General features: G+C 43.5%; 1 protein-coding gene across 1 annotated transcript; it reads left to right on the top strand.

Moving 5' to 3' along the window:
* The first annotated feature begins 2,193 nt into the window (after positions 1-2,193).
* Positions 2,194-16,713, top strand: LOC149310091 (cryptochrome DASH-like). Its single transcript, XM_089533670.1, has 14 exons — positions 2,194-2,374; positions 3,871-4,043; positions 5,145-5,238; positions 6,074-6,204; positions 6,640-6,788; positions 7,830-7,918; positions 8,989-9,062; positions 9,755-9,844; positions 10,202-10,281; positions 11,440-11,499; positions 11,761-11,918; positions 12,361-12,480; positions 12,687-12,863; positions 14,085-16,713. Exons 1-14 carry the CDS (start codon positions 2,288-2,290, stop codon positions 14,193-14,195), a joined length of 1,593 nt encoding a protein of 530 aa, XP_089389796.1. The 5' UTR covers positions 2,194-2,287; the 3' UTR covers positions 14,196-16,713.
* Positions 16,714-17,187: the final 474 nt, after the last annotated feature.

Here is a 17,187-nt window from a genome sequence, read left to right as displayed (position 1 = left end):
AGGCTTCACAAAAGAGTCTGGAGTAACAAACACTTGAGGCAAAGCACAAAAATCAGTGTGTATAGAGCCATTGTACTGTCTATTCTCCTCCATGGGTCTGAAACATGGGTCACCTATCACCAACACCTACGACTCCTTGAACGCTTTCATCAGCGCTGTTTACACACAATTCTAAATATACACTGGACTGACTATGTGACAAATGTTGCTGTCCTTGAGCAAGCAGGGATCACCAGCATTGAGGCCATGCTATTGAGGACGCAGCTGCGCTGAGCAGGACACGTTTCTAGGATGAAGGACCATCTCCTCCACAAAATAGTATTCTACGGTGAACTCACCACGGATCAGCGTAAGAGGGGCGCCCCAAAGAAGAGATACAAGGACTCCCTGAAACAACATCTCAGGCTTGGCCAGATAGATCACCAACAATGGTCCTCCCTGGCCTCGCATCGGGAGGCATGGAGACGCACTATCCATGACGCTGCAGCCTTCTTCGAAAGCTCACGCCGAACGAGTGTCATGGCCAGCCAAGATCAGCTCTTGGAGGAGGAGGAGGAGGAGGAGGATGAGCCTCCTCCAGAGCAAGGGCTGATTGAGGCTATGCCAGGTGCTGATCCTGCTCTGCCAGGTCCCAGCTGTGCTCTTCCAGCCCCAGAGGAGGAGGTTCAACCAGGTCCTAGTGCTGAGGAGAGGCCTCCTATGGTGCCACAGCCTAGTGGTGACTCTGGAGACGAGACTTGCCTGCAGGTGCCTTCTTATCAAGAGAGACGGGCCGAGAGTGCTTGCAGGCGCAGATCCAGAAGGATTGCAGAAAGACAATTAGCAAACCAACCTCAGGTGGCTCGAGGGAGAGCTTCCCTGATTTAAGTGGGAGAGAGGCTTGAGTTTGTTGCTAGAGTTTATTGCATGAGCCCTTGGTGTGATTGTTGTCGCTCTAGTTCCTGACATCTTGTTACCTTGTTACCTTGTTATCTTGACCTCGGACTGGACCTTTGTTATCTCTTGGCTATTGTGACCTCGGACTGTTTTGACCACGCTGCTTTCTGGCTTCCTGACTTCGGCTCGTCTTTCGGTACACTTGACTTTCTGTAACCCCGACATCGGCTTGCTTCCTTGGCTTGCTCTTGAACTGCTTCTCCACAAGGTTTGTTTTGCTTACACATGTTGGCTGAAGGCTTGGTTATCAGCATAAGTCAGAGATTGCTGGCAGCAATCCCGGACAACGAGCCTTGAAGAGAAACGACAACATAGAAAGAACCGCAACCTGGAAACGTCACCCAAGGAGACTTTCTGCTGTGCTTTCTGCAACCGGACCTGTTTATCCCAAATTGGCCTTTTTAGTCACCAAGGCGCTTGTACAAAGCGTGGAATGCGTCCTTCCTGAATCTTCGTTCGCGAAGCAAAGCCAGAGATAATAAAGACATTTATTTATAATAGAATATACAGTCTACTTCCTCAGATGCATTTATATATACATAAAATATATGTAAATATATAATATAAACACATTTATTTATAATAGAAGATACAGTCTACTTCCTCAGATGCATTTATATATGTGTGTGTGTGTGTGTGACTGTATGTATAATGGAAATGATAGTCTACTTTACATTTATAGTAGAATATAGATTCTACCTCCTCAGATGCGCATATATATATATATATATATATTCATTAATTTATAGTAGAATATACAGTCTATTTCCTCAGTTGCATTTACTGTATATATATATATATATATATACAAATATAAATGTAAGCTAGATACATTTATTCATAGTAGAATATAGTCTACCTCCTCAGATGCATTTATTTATACACACACACACACTGGGACCTCACCAATTAGTTAATCATATATATATATATATATATATATATATGAATGGTTAATTAATTAATCCTATGCAATGATGACCATTATTTTTCTCTGTTTGTGTAATTTTATATATAAATAAAAACAAACATAAACACATTTATTTGTAGTGGAAGACACAGTCTCCTTCCTCAGATGCATTGAGTCTCTGCTGCCTCTGAGGGAGTAGACTGGAGTCTAGGAAAGTTCGCGCTGCGGCTGCATTCTTTCAGTGAGTCTCAAGGGGGCGACAAGAGCTCTCTCCAGGCCGCCTCCTGTTGCATTGTGGGATTTGCAGTTTAGGGAGGAGCATTTAGACTCCTCAGCCAGAGAGCCCTTAGGCCTGGCTGAACTACAAGTCCCAGCGTGCAACAGGAGGCAGCCGGCGGCATAGCAAAGCTATAAGAGAAAATATAGCTCTGTGGCGCCGCAATGGAGGGCTCCAAGGCTCTCAGCAGCAGGACGGCGGCGGCGGCCCTCTGCCTCCTGAGGAACGACTTGCGCTTCCACGATAACGAGGTAACGAGAGACCGTTACCTGAAATTATATATGATTAATGAATGAATCCTATGCTGTGATGATCATTTTAATGTGTTTTTGTGATCTGGGTCTCTTATGCAAGCCGCCTTCTTGGGAGAAAGACAGCATACTGTAAGGTAAATGTTAATTGAGGGATCAGGGGAGGAGGGTCCCACCAATGAAACACTAATTGGTTCATTAATTAAGAGAGAGAATGAATTAACACTTCCTTAGGCAGTTAAATTAAACTTCATTGGTATCCCCCCATGTCTCCTTTCTGTCCCTTTGGAGCCTCTTTATGTAACTTGGTATATTAATTAATCAACTAAGTTGATTGATTAATTAACACTCGATTAGCCAGTGGAGACCTCCCTTGTTGCCTTTTTATTTTCCCTGGGTCTCCTTTCCATCCATCCCTTTGGGGCCTCTTTGTATCACTCTTTATGGAACTTGCCGTATTAATGAATGTACTAATTAATTAACGAAGTCGCACGTGATTAGCCAGTGCCCCTCCCTTCTTCCTGGGCCTCCTTTCCATCCCTTTGGAGCTCCTTTATGTAACTTGACTGACAGCATTCAAAGCTGAGCTGAGCTCCGATGTTACCAAACAGGGTGGGCGGGGCCTTAACTGGCCAATCAGGAGGCTTCCTCAGCTGTCAGTTTTGGGGTGCCCCAGGTGCCACCGTGGACCCAGGGCAGCGCTTCCCTCCCAGCTTCCGCTCCCCAGTTGGAAGAGACCCCAAAAGGCCCCTCCAGTCCAACCCCATTGATTCTGCCATGCAGGAACTCACAATCAAAGCATCCCCTTTGACAGATGGCCACCCAGCCTCTGCTGAAGCCTCTGTCCCTGGCAGCCCCCATCTAAGTCCAGTGGCCTCTTGGTTTCCTCTGGGATTTGGTATTGAGATGGTGGGTACCTAAATCCATGGATGCTCAAGTCCCATTATATACAGTGGGCTAGTAAAACGTGGTCCCTTATATAAAATGGCAATATCAAGGTTGGCTTTTGGGAATTTGTATTTCTTGGAATAGTTTCAAGCCATAGATGCTTGATAAGAAAGGCTGAGCGCACTAAAGAGGCTGACCTTACTTAGGGCCCAAACAGAGAGGCCAAAATAAAGCTGCTTTGGGTCACTTTGGAGGTATGCTGTTTAAATGACACACACATCTTAAGAGGCCAGAAGCTGCGCTCCAAAGGACTGGAGCGTGGCTTTGGCGCAGCTTCCAGCCTCTTAGGACACATGCATCATTTAAAGCAGCTTTATTTCGGCCTCTCTGTTCAGGCCCTTAGTATCCAATATCTGACAAGATCGGATGCCTTCAGGGTATTTAAAAGTTTTCCTGTTTGCACATGATAATCGTTTCTGATGGCTGAATATGTCTCATCTGACTGTAAGGAAAAAGGGTACTTGTGTGGTTTTATCTGGGCACTAGCACTACTACATTGTCCCTGCTTATTTGATCTTTCCTGAGGCAGCTCTTTTCTGTCCCTGCAGGTCCTTCACTGGGCTCACAATAATGCAGACCATGTCATTCCTCTCTACTGCTTTGACCCCAGGCACTATACACAAACGCATCACTACAAATTCCCCAAAACAGGTCCCTTCCGCCTCAAGTTTCTGCTGGAAAGTTTGAAGGATCTCAGGGAGACGTTGAAGAAGAAGGGCAGGTATGTACCAATTCAGAAATGTGAACATTTGAGAACAGCTTGAGTCAAGTAACTTCTTTACACAATGAATCCCACCAGAGTCCCAGCTGTAGTCCAGAGAAGCAAGTCTTCCATGCCTTGGTTCTGAAGCTTGTTTTCTAACACCTTCTTCAATTCTTTTGGTACAAGAAGGCTTAAACCTTTCCAGAATTGGCTAAGTTTAATCCATCAAGTTTTGCACCCTCTCTTGCAAGATTGCCAGTTGTCCTGAAACATAACCATCCTGGTTTGCTCCTCTGCTTTTAATAGAGGGTTAATCTACAGAAAACAGCTGGTGAAGCTTTTAATGAGATGGAGATAAGAGGCCACCTTCTTCTTACACTCTTCCAGTCAAGCTGCTGTTAAAAGCACAAGAAAAGGCGATAGTAAAGACATTGGCAATTCTATTCTTTATACCTGGCTGACCATAGTCTTGCTGTCGACTGTTAGCTTGAAGTAGTTCTGTCTTCTTTTCTGAAAGAAAGAAAGGAGACATACCTCTGTGTAGCTTTTGTCATTACCCTGCCTAAGTCACAAGCCTCCCCATGTCAACAACATCATTATCATTGTGGAATTTGTACATGCAATAGTTCTTTTGAAGACAGAATTAAGGGCTAGGAAGTCAGCATAAAACAGATATTGTCCTAATGATAATAAACTTTTCAGTTTTTACTTATTAGTTACGTTTAGAGCCTGCCTTGCCTGCCTTTTCACCCATTGACTAAAGGCAGGTCCATGGCCCTTTTCTTTCCTACTTCATCTTTACAACAACCCTGTGAACTAGAGGAAGACACGAGTGTTACTGGAACAGAGGCAAAATAGAAAACTGATGCATTGATGTATTGTTAATCCTGTGATTTGTAGTCTGTTGTGGCACCAGAGTCCTCTGACAGAGAAGGCTACATATCTCACACAACTACAAATCCCAAAATTCTATAGCCTTGAGCCATGGCAGTTAAACCGGTGCCAAACTGTAGTATTTCTGCAGTGCAGATGCAGTCCTAGATCTTTTAAGTCCCAGCCCAATGTTCCTATCACTAGCTCACAGTTGCCATTAATTTTTCCATTCGTTTCTGTTTTTAGCAATTTGGTGGTACGAAAAGGGAAGCCAGAAGATGTGGTCCGTGATTTTATTGTCCAGCTTGGATCTGTGGCTTCAGTGGCTTTTCACAAAGAGGTAATGGCAAGTTCATATGTGTTTAAAGCTTTAGAAAATTGACAAAAGAATAGCTATATTAGTTGTACAATCCACTTTGGAAAATGTGATGGTGGACTATAATGCCCATCATCCTTTACCACTAACTGTGTTGTCTAGTGCTAATGGGAGTTGCATGTCCAGCAACATCTGGAAGATGTCAGGTTGCCTGTGCCATTTGTAGTGTGAGGGGATTTTATTAACCAAGGCAGCTAAATGGAACCTCCATGTTCAGATGTAGTGTACCCCAGAATTTCAGGTGTTATGCTGTCACCCCTCCTAACTCTGTGACCTTGAATATCCATGGAGGGGGTGACCTCTATTTTCAGTGGTGCACACGCAAGGGCCGCACGCACTGTGGTAGTTCTCAGAGGTCAGAAGAATTTTTTTTGTATTACAACTCCCAGAGTCTTCTATCCAGTATACTATGAGAGCTGCAGTCCCCTCCCCCCCCCGCCAAAAAAAAAATTGCCCCAAGTTTTGGTACTTCTGTAGTACTTCCAAGCAAGCACATCTCTAGCCACAGTAGCATCTATGCAGGAAGTACCTACATAAAATATAGTGGCAATTCCTGGTAGTGTTTTGCTCTACTTTTCCTACTCGAGTTGCTGTGTAACCACTGTTTCCGATTCCTGCTCTCCCATTAGGGCTGATAGTGATGGATGGTGGGCTGACATGCCCCTTATGTGTGTTCTGGGTGCTAGCATATGACTCCAATATGGTCCCATTCACAGAGGCTCTTAAGGTTGCTCTATGCACAGCTAATGCTGCTAACTAGGATAAATTCTCTCTTTCTTCTGGTTTCCATTTTGTGTAGGCTACTAAAGAAGAGCTTGATGTAGAGAAGGCACTGATCCAGGTTTGCTCTGAGCACGGGGTAGCAGTCCAGACTTTCTGGGGGTCGACTCTCTATCACCATCATGACCTTCCTTTCAAGCACATTTCCAGGTGAATCTCTTGGTGATGTATCAAATACATATGAGAAGAACTCCTCCAGTTCCTGCTTCCCCTGTCACTCAGACTGGGCAAACGGTAGGAAAAAAGGGCAATCTGGTGAGTTTGGAGCATTTGCTGTAACATAGTCCTCGCCAAGAGCCAGTGAGTTGTGGTGGTTTGGGTGGTGGACTAAGACTCTGGGAGATGAGGATCTGAATTCCTGATCAATCATGGGAACCCACTTGGGCAGGTCACAATCTCTCAGCTTCAGGCAGTGGCAAACCTTGGGAAGGAATCCTGCCAAGAGAACCCTAGGACAGTGTTGCCATAAGTCACAGTTAATTTGAAGGCATGTAATAAGCCCTTGTTCCTGCCATTTTGGGACATGCAGTTTAGTTGGCAGAGGGGTGCTCCATTTCCTTCCTAAACTCTCCATCAACCACACAGGTTGCCAGATGTCTATACACAGTTCCGCAAGGCTGTGGAGTCACAGGCAAGAGTCCGGCCCCTTCTGAAGATGGCCGCTCAGCTAAAGCCGCTGCCTCCAGAGATAGAAGAAGGACACATCCCCTCCCTGGAAGATTTTGGAATGACAGGTGGGAATCCGTTGGTTTCCTCATCAACTTCACATTTTCAGGCTTATGTTTTCAGTATTTGATATTTATCTATCAAAGAGTGATTAACAAACATAACTTTTAAAGTATATTAGCAAAACTTTTACCGTTTTTTCTTCTTTAACAGCTCAAAATTAAAGTGAGCTGCATTGAAGGTGGCAGTTTAAAACACGCTGTTATCAACATTAAGTGGGCATTAATCTGGGGCTGCTGCCATGCTGAAGAATTAATCCAGTTTAACACTACTTTAACTGCCGTGGCTCAATGCTATGTAATTCTAGAATTTGTAGTTTTGCGAGATATTTAGCCTTCCCTGTGAGAGAGCGCTGGTGCCACAACATACTACAAATCTCAGGGTTCCATAGGATGGTGCCATGACAGTTAAAGTGGTGTTAAACTGCATTAATTCTGCAGTGTGGCAGCAGCCTGGTGGGTTGAGATTATGTTGTGTTAAACTTGTGGATCCAGAAATTATCCCTTGTATCCAAAGTACTTGAAATAGATGGCTCCTCAGTTCCAAACACAGAGGAGTCAGAAATGCTGTGGTGTTCATTAAAACTGTGTGTGTGTATTCTGAAGTGGCGAACAAGCAAAACTGAAAAATACAACATAAGCAAAGGCTTTGGACTTCTGCCTTCTTCACTTGCTAAAGATGATACTGTTTGTTAATCGTGTGTGTGTATAGTGATTAACTGCATCCTTCTGGAATCTTAAATAAAGTTGGGGATAGTACTGTTTGTTTGCTTTTTAAAAACATAAACACACACACACTAGCTGAAAAAAGCAACTAACAGCACTGTTTGCAGACAGAACCTGGATCTGAGTAGGACATTATATAGAGTGAAGTTGATTTTATGGCATTTGATAAAATAAATGAAATGCGGTGTTTATTTAAAAAGCACCAAATGTTCCTTGCTGATGTCTATAGAATAATAAGGGTATTCCCACTTCAATATCTGAGACATAATTCCATTTTGTATCCATGTTTATGACTCACATTGATCCTAATCTTTTCCTTGGCAGAACCACTCAATGATCCTCGATCTGCTTTTCTCTGCAGTGGAGGGGAGACACAGGCCCTAATGAGACTGCAGCACTACTTTTGGGAAACAGTAAGTAGAGATGCAACCATTTTGTTTTGGGCAGGGGACATAGACCATCACAGAAGAGTGCTTGGGTTGATTATAACAGGTGTTGCCAGATTCATTTCCTAGTTGTGGTGATGGTTAAGGGTTTTGAGCTCAACCTTATCTTTTGTTGGGGTATTCTTGGCAAGATTTCTTCACAAGATATTTGCCATTGCCTTCCCCTGAGGTTGACTAGCCCAAGATCACCCAGTGAATTTCAAGGCTGAGCAGGGAATAAAACCCTGGTCTCCAGAGTTGTAGTCGAACAGTCAAACTACTTGTCGATTCTTAAAATGAAGCACCTAGAAGTGAACACAAATATTAGCTGCGTGTTTGTTAATAAAATGAAAATATTGTATCCTGACTTGAGCACCGTACGAACACACACCTGCCAGACCACCATATATAAATAATGAAATGCAAAGCAGAGCCTTTCTTTGTGGCCAGAGCTATGGAATCACCAATAGGTAGCATCTACGGCCCCATTCACAATACAGAAATAAACCAGTGTGGAACTGGTTTATTTCTGTGAAGTTCACACTTGCCCCGACTGCATTAATTGCAGTTTGTGGGGAGGCGACTGAAAAGCCCACTTAAAACGGTGCATTTGGCACTGGACCTCTTAGCGTTTTTTTTTTAAAAGAGCCACAACGATCCGCATCTTCGATAGTGTGACCATGCTACCGAATGGATTCAGATCGCAGTGCATCGTTCCCAGAAATGGAGGTGCCTCCACTTTAAATCGATAAGGTGGCAAATGTGAACGGCAACAGAATTAAAATGGCATGGAGATATTTGATTGTGGTAAACGTAGTGGGAACACCAAACTGGTTCTGAATCGCTGTGGAGATGCTAATCTCTTCATTCAAAACAAGTGTAAATGTAGGTAACCCACTACTGTGGTAATGGGATCCAGCCTATTTGTTTCCAAAAAAATCAACAATTCCCTTTAGTGGCCAGTAGGTGGCTCTCTGTCTTGAGGAATCTTCTACCTTTTCTTAAAATTATTTGTCATCTCTTTAACAAAATGCTCTCTCTTTTTAAAATTTTCATAGAATCTGGTTGCTTCTTACAAGGAGACACGGAATGGATTAATAGGACTGGATTACTCAACCAAGTTTGCACCATGGTAAATGAGCACACAGCCTTGCACACACAGCCTTGACTTGAAAGTTGAGCCACCCTATCCACTCTCTCAGGAGGCTTCACTCCAAGCAATTCCAAGGTGGCTTTGGCCAAAGACAAGCCCATGTTTCATACCTGTTGATTGACATCAGTGATGCACCAAAATGAATGGAATGTCTTGTCTTCCATGACAGCATTTGTTGTTGTTGTTGCGTGCCTTCAAGTCATTTCAGACTTATGGTGACACAAAGGTGAACCTATCACAGGGTTTTCTTGGCAGGATTTGTTCAGAAGAGGTCTTAACAAACTGGATTTTCTGAACTCAGGTTGAGCACTTAACTCAGGAGTGGAGAACCTCAATCCCTGGTGGCCCTCCTGTGTTCTCTCTAGGGTTCCCCAGATGGTCATAGCCCCTTCTCCATGACACCAGTTTCTGATGGCTTCCTATTTCCCGTTCAAGAGAGCAAAATGTGTCTTTAACGGCTTAGTTATTATGACAGTTTCAAGTTAAAATACACTCATACTTTTGGCCTCAACCTGTTGTTTACAACACCATCTACTCAATGCAGTTTGGCTCCCCAGAGGTTCTCTGAAGTTGAATATAGAAAGAGGTTATCCACCTTTGATGTAAAGGATGGGGACAACCCCAACCCTGGTGTTACATTCCCCATTGACATTCTGGTCTTACTTTTCTAGGCTGGCTCTGGGCTGCATCTCACCACGGTATATTTATGAGCAGATCCAGAAATATGAAAATGAGAGGACAGCAAATCAGAGTACCTACTGGTAAGATATGTTCTGCAAGGATTACTGTAGAAATATTAAGGTGAAATGTGGGATAAGATGAATTCTCTTACATTCTATCCTGTACTCATTTATACCTATCTATACCCCCAAACACCTATCTGCTGTTACTATTAATAATAATAATTGTTTAGCTTCCCCCTTCGTCCTTAGTGGTATTTTCATAACAGTTATTGGCTTCCATCACAACATTTTATCTTCCAGGCCTTGCAAAATAAGTCATCTCTGTTTACAGATCTGTGAAGAATCTAATATGTTTTGAGAACTACTGTTGTTGTTGTTGTTGTTGTTGTTGTTGTTTTACAAGAGATGTTATGTGTTTGTCTTTGTCTCCTCCAGGGTGCTGTTTGAATTGGCATGGAGAGATTACTTCCGATTTGTGGCCCTGAAATATGGCAGAAAGATTTTCTTTCCAAGAGGTGAGTTGGTTTGTGATATTTCTCAGACTATGGTCATTTCATGGATGATTCTTGGAGGTATTTTTAATCATTTTTTGCATGAAACAAAGTTTGCATACATTGAGTACCATCAGAAAACAAAATTGTCACTATCTCAGCAACCCATGAAAAAAGTTGTTTTGGGAATATTTAGGACTTTGGACAAGGGAGACTCAACTGTATGTATCTGGGTGAGACAGGTATGAAATCTCTTTCACCCACACAAGCTCCCCTTTCAGCCCTGAAATATTAACTTTAGAATGGACCTCACAGCATTCCCAGACAATTGTGGATATTTGCGGCTAGGAATCTGTTGCATTGGGGATTACTCCTGGGTAGGAATGCACAGAACTGAGCCGTGATTTGTGTACTGAGCCGAGAAAGATTCCAAACGGATAATAATTTACATTGTGACTTGCCCACTCTGCCTTGTCTCCTCCATGTGCCCTTTAGCTCAGTGTCAGAACCTTCCAAAATTGGAATTTCACTGAAATAGACTCCCTCTCTGTCCTGGTGTGTGTAAGATTGCAGTCTAAAGATATCCATGCTGCAGTTTGTGGATGCTGAAACTGGAAAGTTGGAAGAACTTTTTCCAAAATGTACCTTGTACCTGAGGTGCTGAGCCAGTGTATTGCAGTGGTTTGAGGATGGACTATGACGAGAGACCAGGGTTTAATTCTCTACTCAACCATGGAAACCCACTGGGTGACCTTGGGCGAATCACACACTCTCAGCCCCTGTGATAGGGTCACCATCAGTTGGAAATGGCTTGAAGGTACACAACAACAACAAATATGAGATGCATTGAGAGCTACATAGCACAGGTACTAGTTTGAGTATCAGATTAGGACTGACCAACCATGGAAACCAACTGGGTGATTTTGGGCAGGTTGTGCGCTTGCAGAATCAGAGGAATGCAATGGCAAACTCCCTTTGAGGAAATCTGGCCAAGAAAATCCTATGAGAGGGTTGCCATTAAGTCACAGTTGACTTGAAGACACATAACAACAATAACAAACCTTGTATATGAAATCCCAGCTAGTGCTTGCCAGGTAAATGAATATCTCCACCATCTGATGCTTCTTATTAATGCTCCCTTCATTGTCTCCCTGACCTCCTCATCCCCACTTCCTCCCATAGGGCTTCAAGATAAAGAAGTTTCCTGGAAGAAAGACACAAAACTCTTTGATGCTTGGAAAGGTTAGTAAACCCAGGTTGTATTAAGACCAACCCACTGTGGATGGGAAGCCATAATTCATGTCTCTTCATTGGTAGTCTCTCACAGATGCCTCAGAACAGCCTTTCCTGCCTCAGAGATGCTAGATTACAAACTCCATCACCCCAGCCATGTAGACTGGGGATAATGGGGGCCATAGTCTAACACAGCAGGGGAGGTGGGCAGATGGGTTGCCTTAGAATAAAACTGCCTATCGATTTTTGTGTGATTTCTTGCCTTCATAGAAGGAAGAACTGGAGTTCCCTTTGTCGATGCCAACATGCGTGAGCTGGCCATGACGGGCTTCATGTCCAACAGAGGGCGCCAGAATGTGGCCAGCTTCTTGACCAAGGATTTGGGCCTGGACTGGAGGATGGGAGCCGAGTGGTTTGAATCTATGCTGGTACCAATTGAGTAGCTTTGTTTCTCTCTTTATGGCTCCTTCTCACTTGGAATGTTGTACTCAGTAACAAATAGACCTAAATTAGCAAGACCCAAGTAGGGTTGTAAGACTCTTGGCACTCAGTCTATCATTCCTAGGGTCACCATAGGTTGAAGCCAACTTGACAACAGATAACAAAGTCAAGCTTGGACTTCCAGGTTGCAATACAGAGGCTTGCATTTAAAGCTGCAAGTGGCAATGTAAGTGCCAAATCTGATTCATATAATTAATAATTGTGCAATTGACTGTTCAAAGAAAGGAAGGAAGAAAAGAGTAGGCAAACCTTCCAAGAAAGGTGCTGGGGGAGGGACCCTCTCCAGGAATCGGACAAATGGAAAGCAAATTGTGTTAAATACCTGATGAATTTCTAACCACATCATGTCTTATGTTTCCAATCTCAAAGGTGGATTACGATGTTTGCAGCAACTACGGTAACTGGCTTTACAGTGCTGGCATTGGCAATGACCCCAGAGAAAACAGGAAATTTAACATGATTAAGCAAGCCTTGGATTATGATGGCAATGTAGGTTCTAATCATGAAACTGCTTAATACTGAATGTATTTGTCTTATTTGTTCTTTTGTATTGATATGTGTTTTTAAGTGATGCTGTATGTGGTATATAATTCTGTTGCTGTTTCCCACCATGATCTATGGGGAGAGGTGGGAAAAAAATAAATTTGTTGTTGTTATTTGGAATGATATGATGCTAGTATTATTTGCCACTGCAGGGAGACTACGCCAGACTCTGGGTTCCAGAATTACAGGGCATCAAGGGAGGAGACATCCACACCCCATGGGCCTTGAGCAATGCCAGCCTTTCACAGGCTGGTGTCAGTCTTGGCAGCGCCTACCCTCTGCCAGTCATCATGGCTCCAGAATGGAGTAGGCACATCAACCGGAAGCCAGTAAGTACTGTGCAAAATCTGCCATGCTAGGTGATGAAACTTTACTGGAAATATGCTTTCTAGATTCCCTACAGTGCAATCAGTTGGTGTTACAGCATCAAGAGGGCACAGGGCAAGGTGTGAGCATAAAGCAGACTATTCCTCCCAAGCCTCTTGACTCTACTGGCCAAGTTGCTCTTTAATCTTAGAGGACAGGAAAAGCCAGACATACACAGATTATGGCTGGCATGCATATTCTTATCATCATCATCATCGGGTGGAAAATTTACTTCTTTCATCTACAACAGTGGTTCTGAACCTTTGGTCCTCCAGACACACTGGACTTTAGCATCCAGAATCCCTGATCGTTCAGCAAGCTGGCTGGGACCTCTGGGAGTGGAAGTCCAATACATTTGGAGGGCCAAAGGTTGAGAACCACTGGTCTACAGTGTCTAGAATCCTAAACCAACATGGTTAGTGATGCCCCTAAGGGTTGTAGTCCAGGGAAGTAACTTCTAAGAGATGATGACAATGATGTCTTCAGCATTTTTGCAATTGTGCTGGTTGCTAATGATATAGAAGATCTCTTCTGCTGCATTTCTTCTGTCAGATTGTCTGATGGATTATAGGAGTTGTAGTCCACAGAAGCAAATTTTCCTAGGGATGATAATGACTTCTGTTTTCTCAGTTGTGCTGGTTGGGGGATTTTGGGAACTGTAATCCAAAGCAGTAACATGTCTAACCTTCACTGTTGTATTTTCTGTATACATTCCTTTTTGTTTAGTAGTCTTTCCATACTGGGGTGGGAATCAGGTGATCATAGAATTGTAGAGTTGGAAGAGGCCACAAGGGCCATCCAGTCCAACCCCATTCTGCCAAGCAGGAACTCTTAATCAAAGCATACCCGACAGATGGCTATCCAGCCTTTGCTTAAAGACCTCCAGGAAAGGAGACTCTACTACACTCTTCCAGATGTTATTCAACTGCAGTTCTCAGCATTCCTTGCAACTGGCCATGTTGGCTAGGACTAATGGGAATGGCAGTTCAACAAATTCTGGAAGCCTGCATGATTCCCCACCCCATTACACACCGCTGCTGGGAGAGCAAGGTCTGCCAAACTCCGGTGTATAAATGAAATAAAAAGATGTGCATCTTCATTAACTTTTAAATAATCATCTTCCGTTTTGCTTCTACAGAAAATAATTCTTCACTGTTGTCTCTTTTGTTCTAAATTTCTGGCAGAGCAACCAAGGTCCTGCTCCAAAGGGGAAAAGGGGTCCTTCATACACCCCAAAGCAACACAAAAATAGAGGAGTGGATTTTTATTTTTCTCGCAACAAGGACTTATCTTGAGTGGATGGCTACTGCAGCTGTGTGAGAAACCAGACCTGTGGAACTTTGGAAGATGGTAATTGATAACCATTGGTGGCCTTCCTGGGCCAAATTATCTTGGTCTTGACAAACCAAAGAGTTCTCTCTTCCTCAGATTTAGAGAACAATCAAATTATTTAAAGCAGAGGTGGGAAATGTATGCTCCATGTGCTGCTTGCATCCACCAAAGGCTTCTGTGCAATCCCCTAGACTGGGTCCTCATCACAAAAAGTTATTTTAAGAAAACACACACCCCACAAAATTATCCTACAACAAACAGCAATGCCTCTTTCAGCCTTCAGAGGGCTCAACGCTCCAGTCAACAAGGTGCACCCATTCCCTGCATCTTCTTTTCACCTCCAAACCAGTTGTTTAAGAAACCAAAAGTGACCTTTTAGTCATTTGTAGTTTTGCCAAAATGGCCAGGGAGTGCAGCCCCCCTTCCCAGTCCGGGATCTTCATGGGAAATCTCCCTACCTCCTAAATTCTCTATGGTGGCCATTCCTGGTTTAAAGCATTTGTTTTGTCTGGGTTAGTTTTATTTATTTATACTTGGCTGGAGCATTCATCTTGAATGATGGCAACATTAAGTAAGTTTATTCTGCACCTTAATATTACAGTGGTCCCTCCACATTCACTGAGGTTAGGGGCGAAGGACCCCTGAGAATGTGGAAAAAATGTAAATAAATAAAAAAACAACAACTATTCTTTCTACCTGAGAGAACACTTGTCTAGGAATTGCCAGGTCATCCAGTGCAACTCTATGGTCAGCATCTGCCAGCATAGAATCATGCTGGAGTACCTACAAATGCCTAGAGAAGTGTTTTCTCTAAGAACTTGCAGGTACTCCAGCACAACTCTTTGGTCAACTTCTGGCAGAGTTGTACTGGAGGACCTAGAGATTCCTAGAGAGAACATATTAATCAAAACTGCAAATAATGTGCATGGCATGTTGCACATTCATATGCATTGATGGACCCTGATGCACAGTGAACATAGAAATGCGTATGCACATTTAATTTTGCAATTCGCTAACAAGGTGGTGTTGCATAACCGAGCATAAAGTCATGCTCTGTCTCCTCAGTGTGGAATCTTGATCCTTTTTAAACTTGTCAAGAAATGGAGGACAACAACCAATGGGGTGTTTCATAAGTAAGTCATAGTATCAGAGTTGGAAGAGACCCCAAGGGCCATCCAGTCCAACCCCCTGCCATGCAGAAACACAGAATCAAAGCACTCCCAACAGATGCCCATTCAGCCTCTGTTTGAAAACCTCCAAAGAAGGAGACTCCATCACACTCAAAGGCAGTGTATTTCACTGTCAAACAGCCCTTCTATCAGGAAGTTCCTCCTAATGATGAGATGGAATCTCTTGTCCTGCAGTTTGCATCTATTGCTCTGGGTCCTATTCTCTGAAGCAGCAGAAAACAAGCTTGCTCCCTCCTCAATATGACATCCCTTCAAATATTTAAACAGGGCTATCATATCACCCCTTTCTTCTGTTCTCCGGGCTAAAGAGACCCAACTCCCTAAGTCTCTCCTCATAGGGCTTCATGCTTTGCCCTCCTCTAGACATGCTCCATCTTGTTTGTACAGCCAGGTAGTCAAATCGTGGGGGCCAGTGTGCCTTTTTCAGGACATGGCCAGCCCCACAAAGCCTGCGGTCATCCATTTTCTATGCTAGGAAGTGACATTCCATCTCTTTGGCAAGCAGTTTCATTGCTGCTTAAGATCCTTCTCCAAAACCAGCATTTTACAGTGAAAATGTTTCACACTTTTAGATTTTGGAGAAGGGATTTCTGAAAGTGTTGGAATGGAATGGAAGTCAGTGTAAGATCCTAAACACGCTGCACAAGTAATCCACTTTGACTTTAACGGCTTTAATTGCCCCGGCTCAATGCTAGTGAATTCTGAGAACTGTAGTTTTCTGAGCCATTTAGCCTTGTCTCTGGTGCCACCACAAACTACAATTCCCAGAATTCGCTAGCATTGAGCCAGGGCAGTTAAAGCGGTTAAAGTCAAACTGGATTATTTCTGCAGTGTGTTTTGGACCTAAATCTTTGGGAGGAACAGGTCACACAAAATCCCAAGGTCCCCACGAATTCCATCACCAAGCAAGATGCCCTGGCAAAGATTTCTGTGTGTAACCCAACACCTAATTATAGATGTTTTCCAAATAACACACAAACAGAAATATTGGGCTACCACACATTGTTCTGTCCACCCAAGCGACATGGCGGCAATTTTGCAAAACCAACCAACTGGTCCCTTGGTTAGGAGCTACGAATATTTGTATTTTCTGTGGTGGGAGACCTTTTGTGCCTTGCTTTTTACAAAAATATAAATAAACCGTTTTCTGCCTTTGGCAAAGGGTTGGAGTTGAGCACCGTTTCAGCTTTTCTTGGGGGCTTGGTTTTCTGAAACAAGTAATTCAGGAGTGGGGTATTAAACCTCTTTGGGGTAAAAATGTTGTAAGGCAAATAAAAGAAGCTGGCAGCAATGTGTTTCACTTTCATGATTGTTTCCCCCTTCCATCCACGGTTTGAGCAAGTTTGTTAGGTGCACTTTATGGTGTAATAAGTGTTTTAGGCATCTTTAGGGGCATTTTGAATGGAATCCTCCTCTTCTTTTGAGAAAGGCACAGAACTGACTTTCTGGGGGCCACCCTCTTCTGTTCCCTCTACGAACCTCAGTGGTCTCTCTCTGGCTGCATCTGCACTGCAGAAATAATCCAGGTTGACACCACTTTAACTGCCTTGGCTCAGTGCTATGGTTTCTTAGGGTTTGTACTTTACAAGGTCTTTAGCGTTCTCTCTCAGGCTGCATCCGCACTACAGAAATAATGACACTGCTCTACATGCTGAGGAATCCTGGGATGTGAGACATTCAGCCTTCTTTGTCAGAGAGCTCTGTGGCCACAATAAACTATGAATCCCTGAATGCTGTGGCACTGAGCCATGGCAGCTAAAGGGAT

The sequence above is a fragment of the Sceloporus occidentalis genome, unplaced genomic scaffold (assembly GCF_023333645.1).
Source record: "Sceloporus occidentalis isolate IW3139 unplaced genomic scaffold, rSceOcc1.0.p SCAF_7, whole genome shotgun sequence".
Taxonomy (NCBI): domain Eukaryota; kingdom Metazoa; phylum Chordata; class Lepidosauria; order Squamata; family Phrynosomatidae; genus Sceloporus; species Sceloporus occidentalis.
Note: the sequence above shows the minus strand (reverse complement) of the source record. Positions and strands in the feature narration are given on the sequence as shown.

Bases quoted from the DNA above. Each gene is read 5' to 3' on its own strand.
- LOC149310091 (XM_089533670.1), top strand. From the start codon at position 2,288: ATGGAGGGCTCCAAGGCTCTCAGCAGCAGGACGGCGGCGGCGGCCCTC. The intron at 9,845-10,201 runs GTAAGATATGTT...TGTCTCCTCCAG, and splicing joins GCAAATCAGAGTACCTACTG to GGTGCTGTTTGAATTGGCAT. The intron at 10,282-11,439 runs GTGAGTTGGTTT...TTCCTCCCATAG, and splicing joins AAAGATTTTCTTTCCAAGAG to GGCTTCAAGATAAAGAAGTT.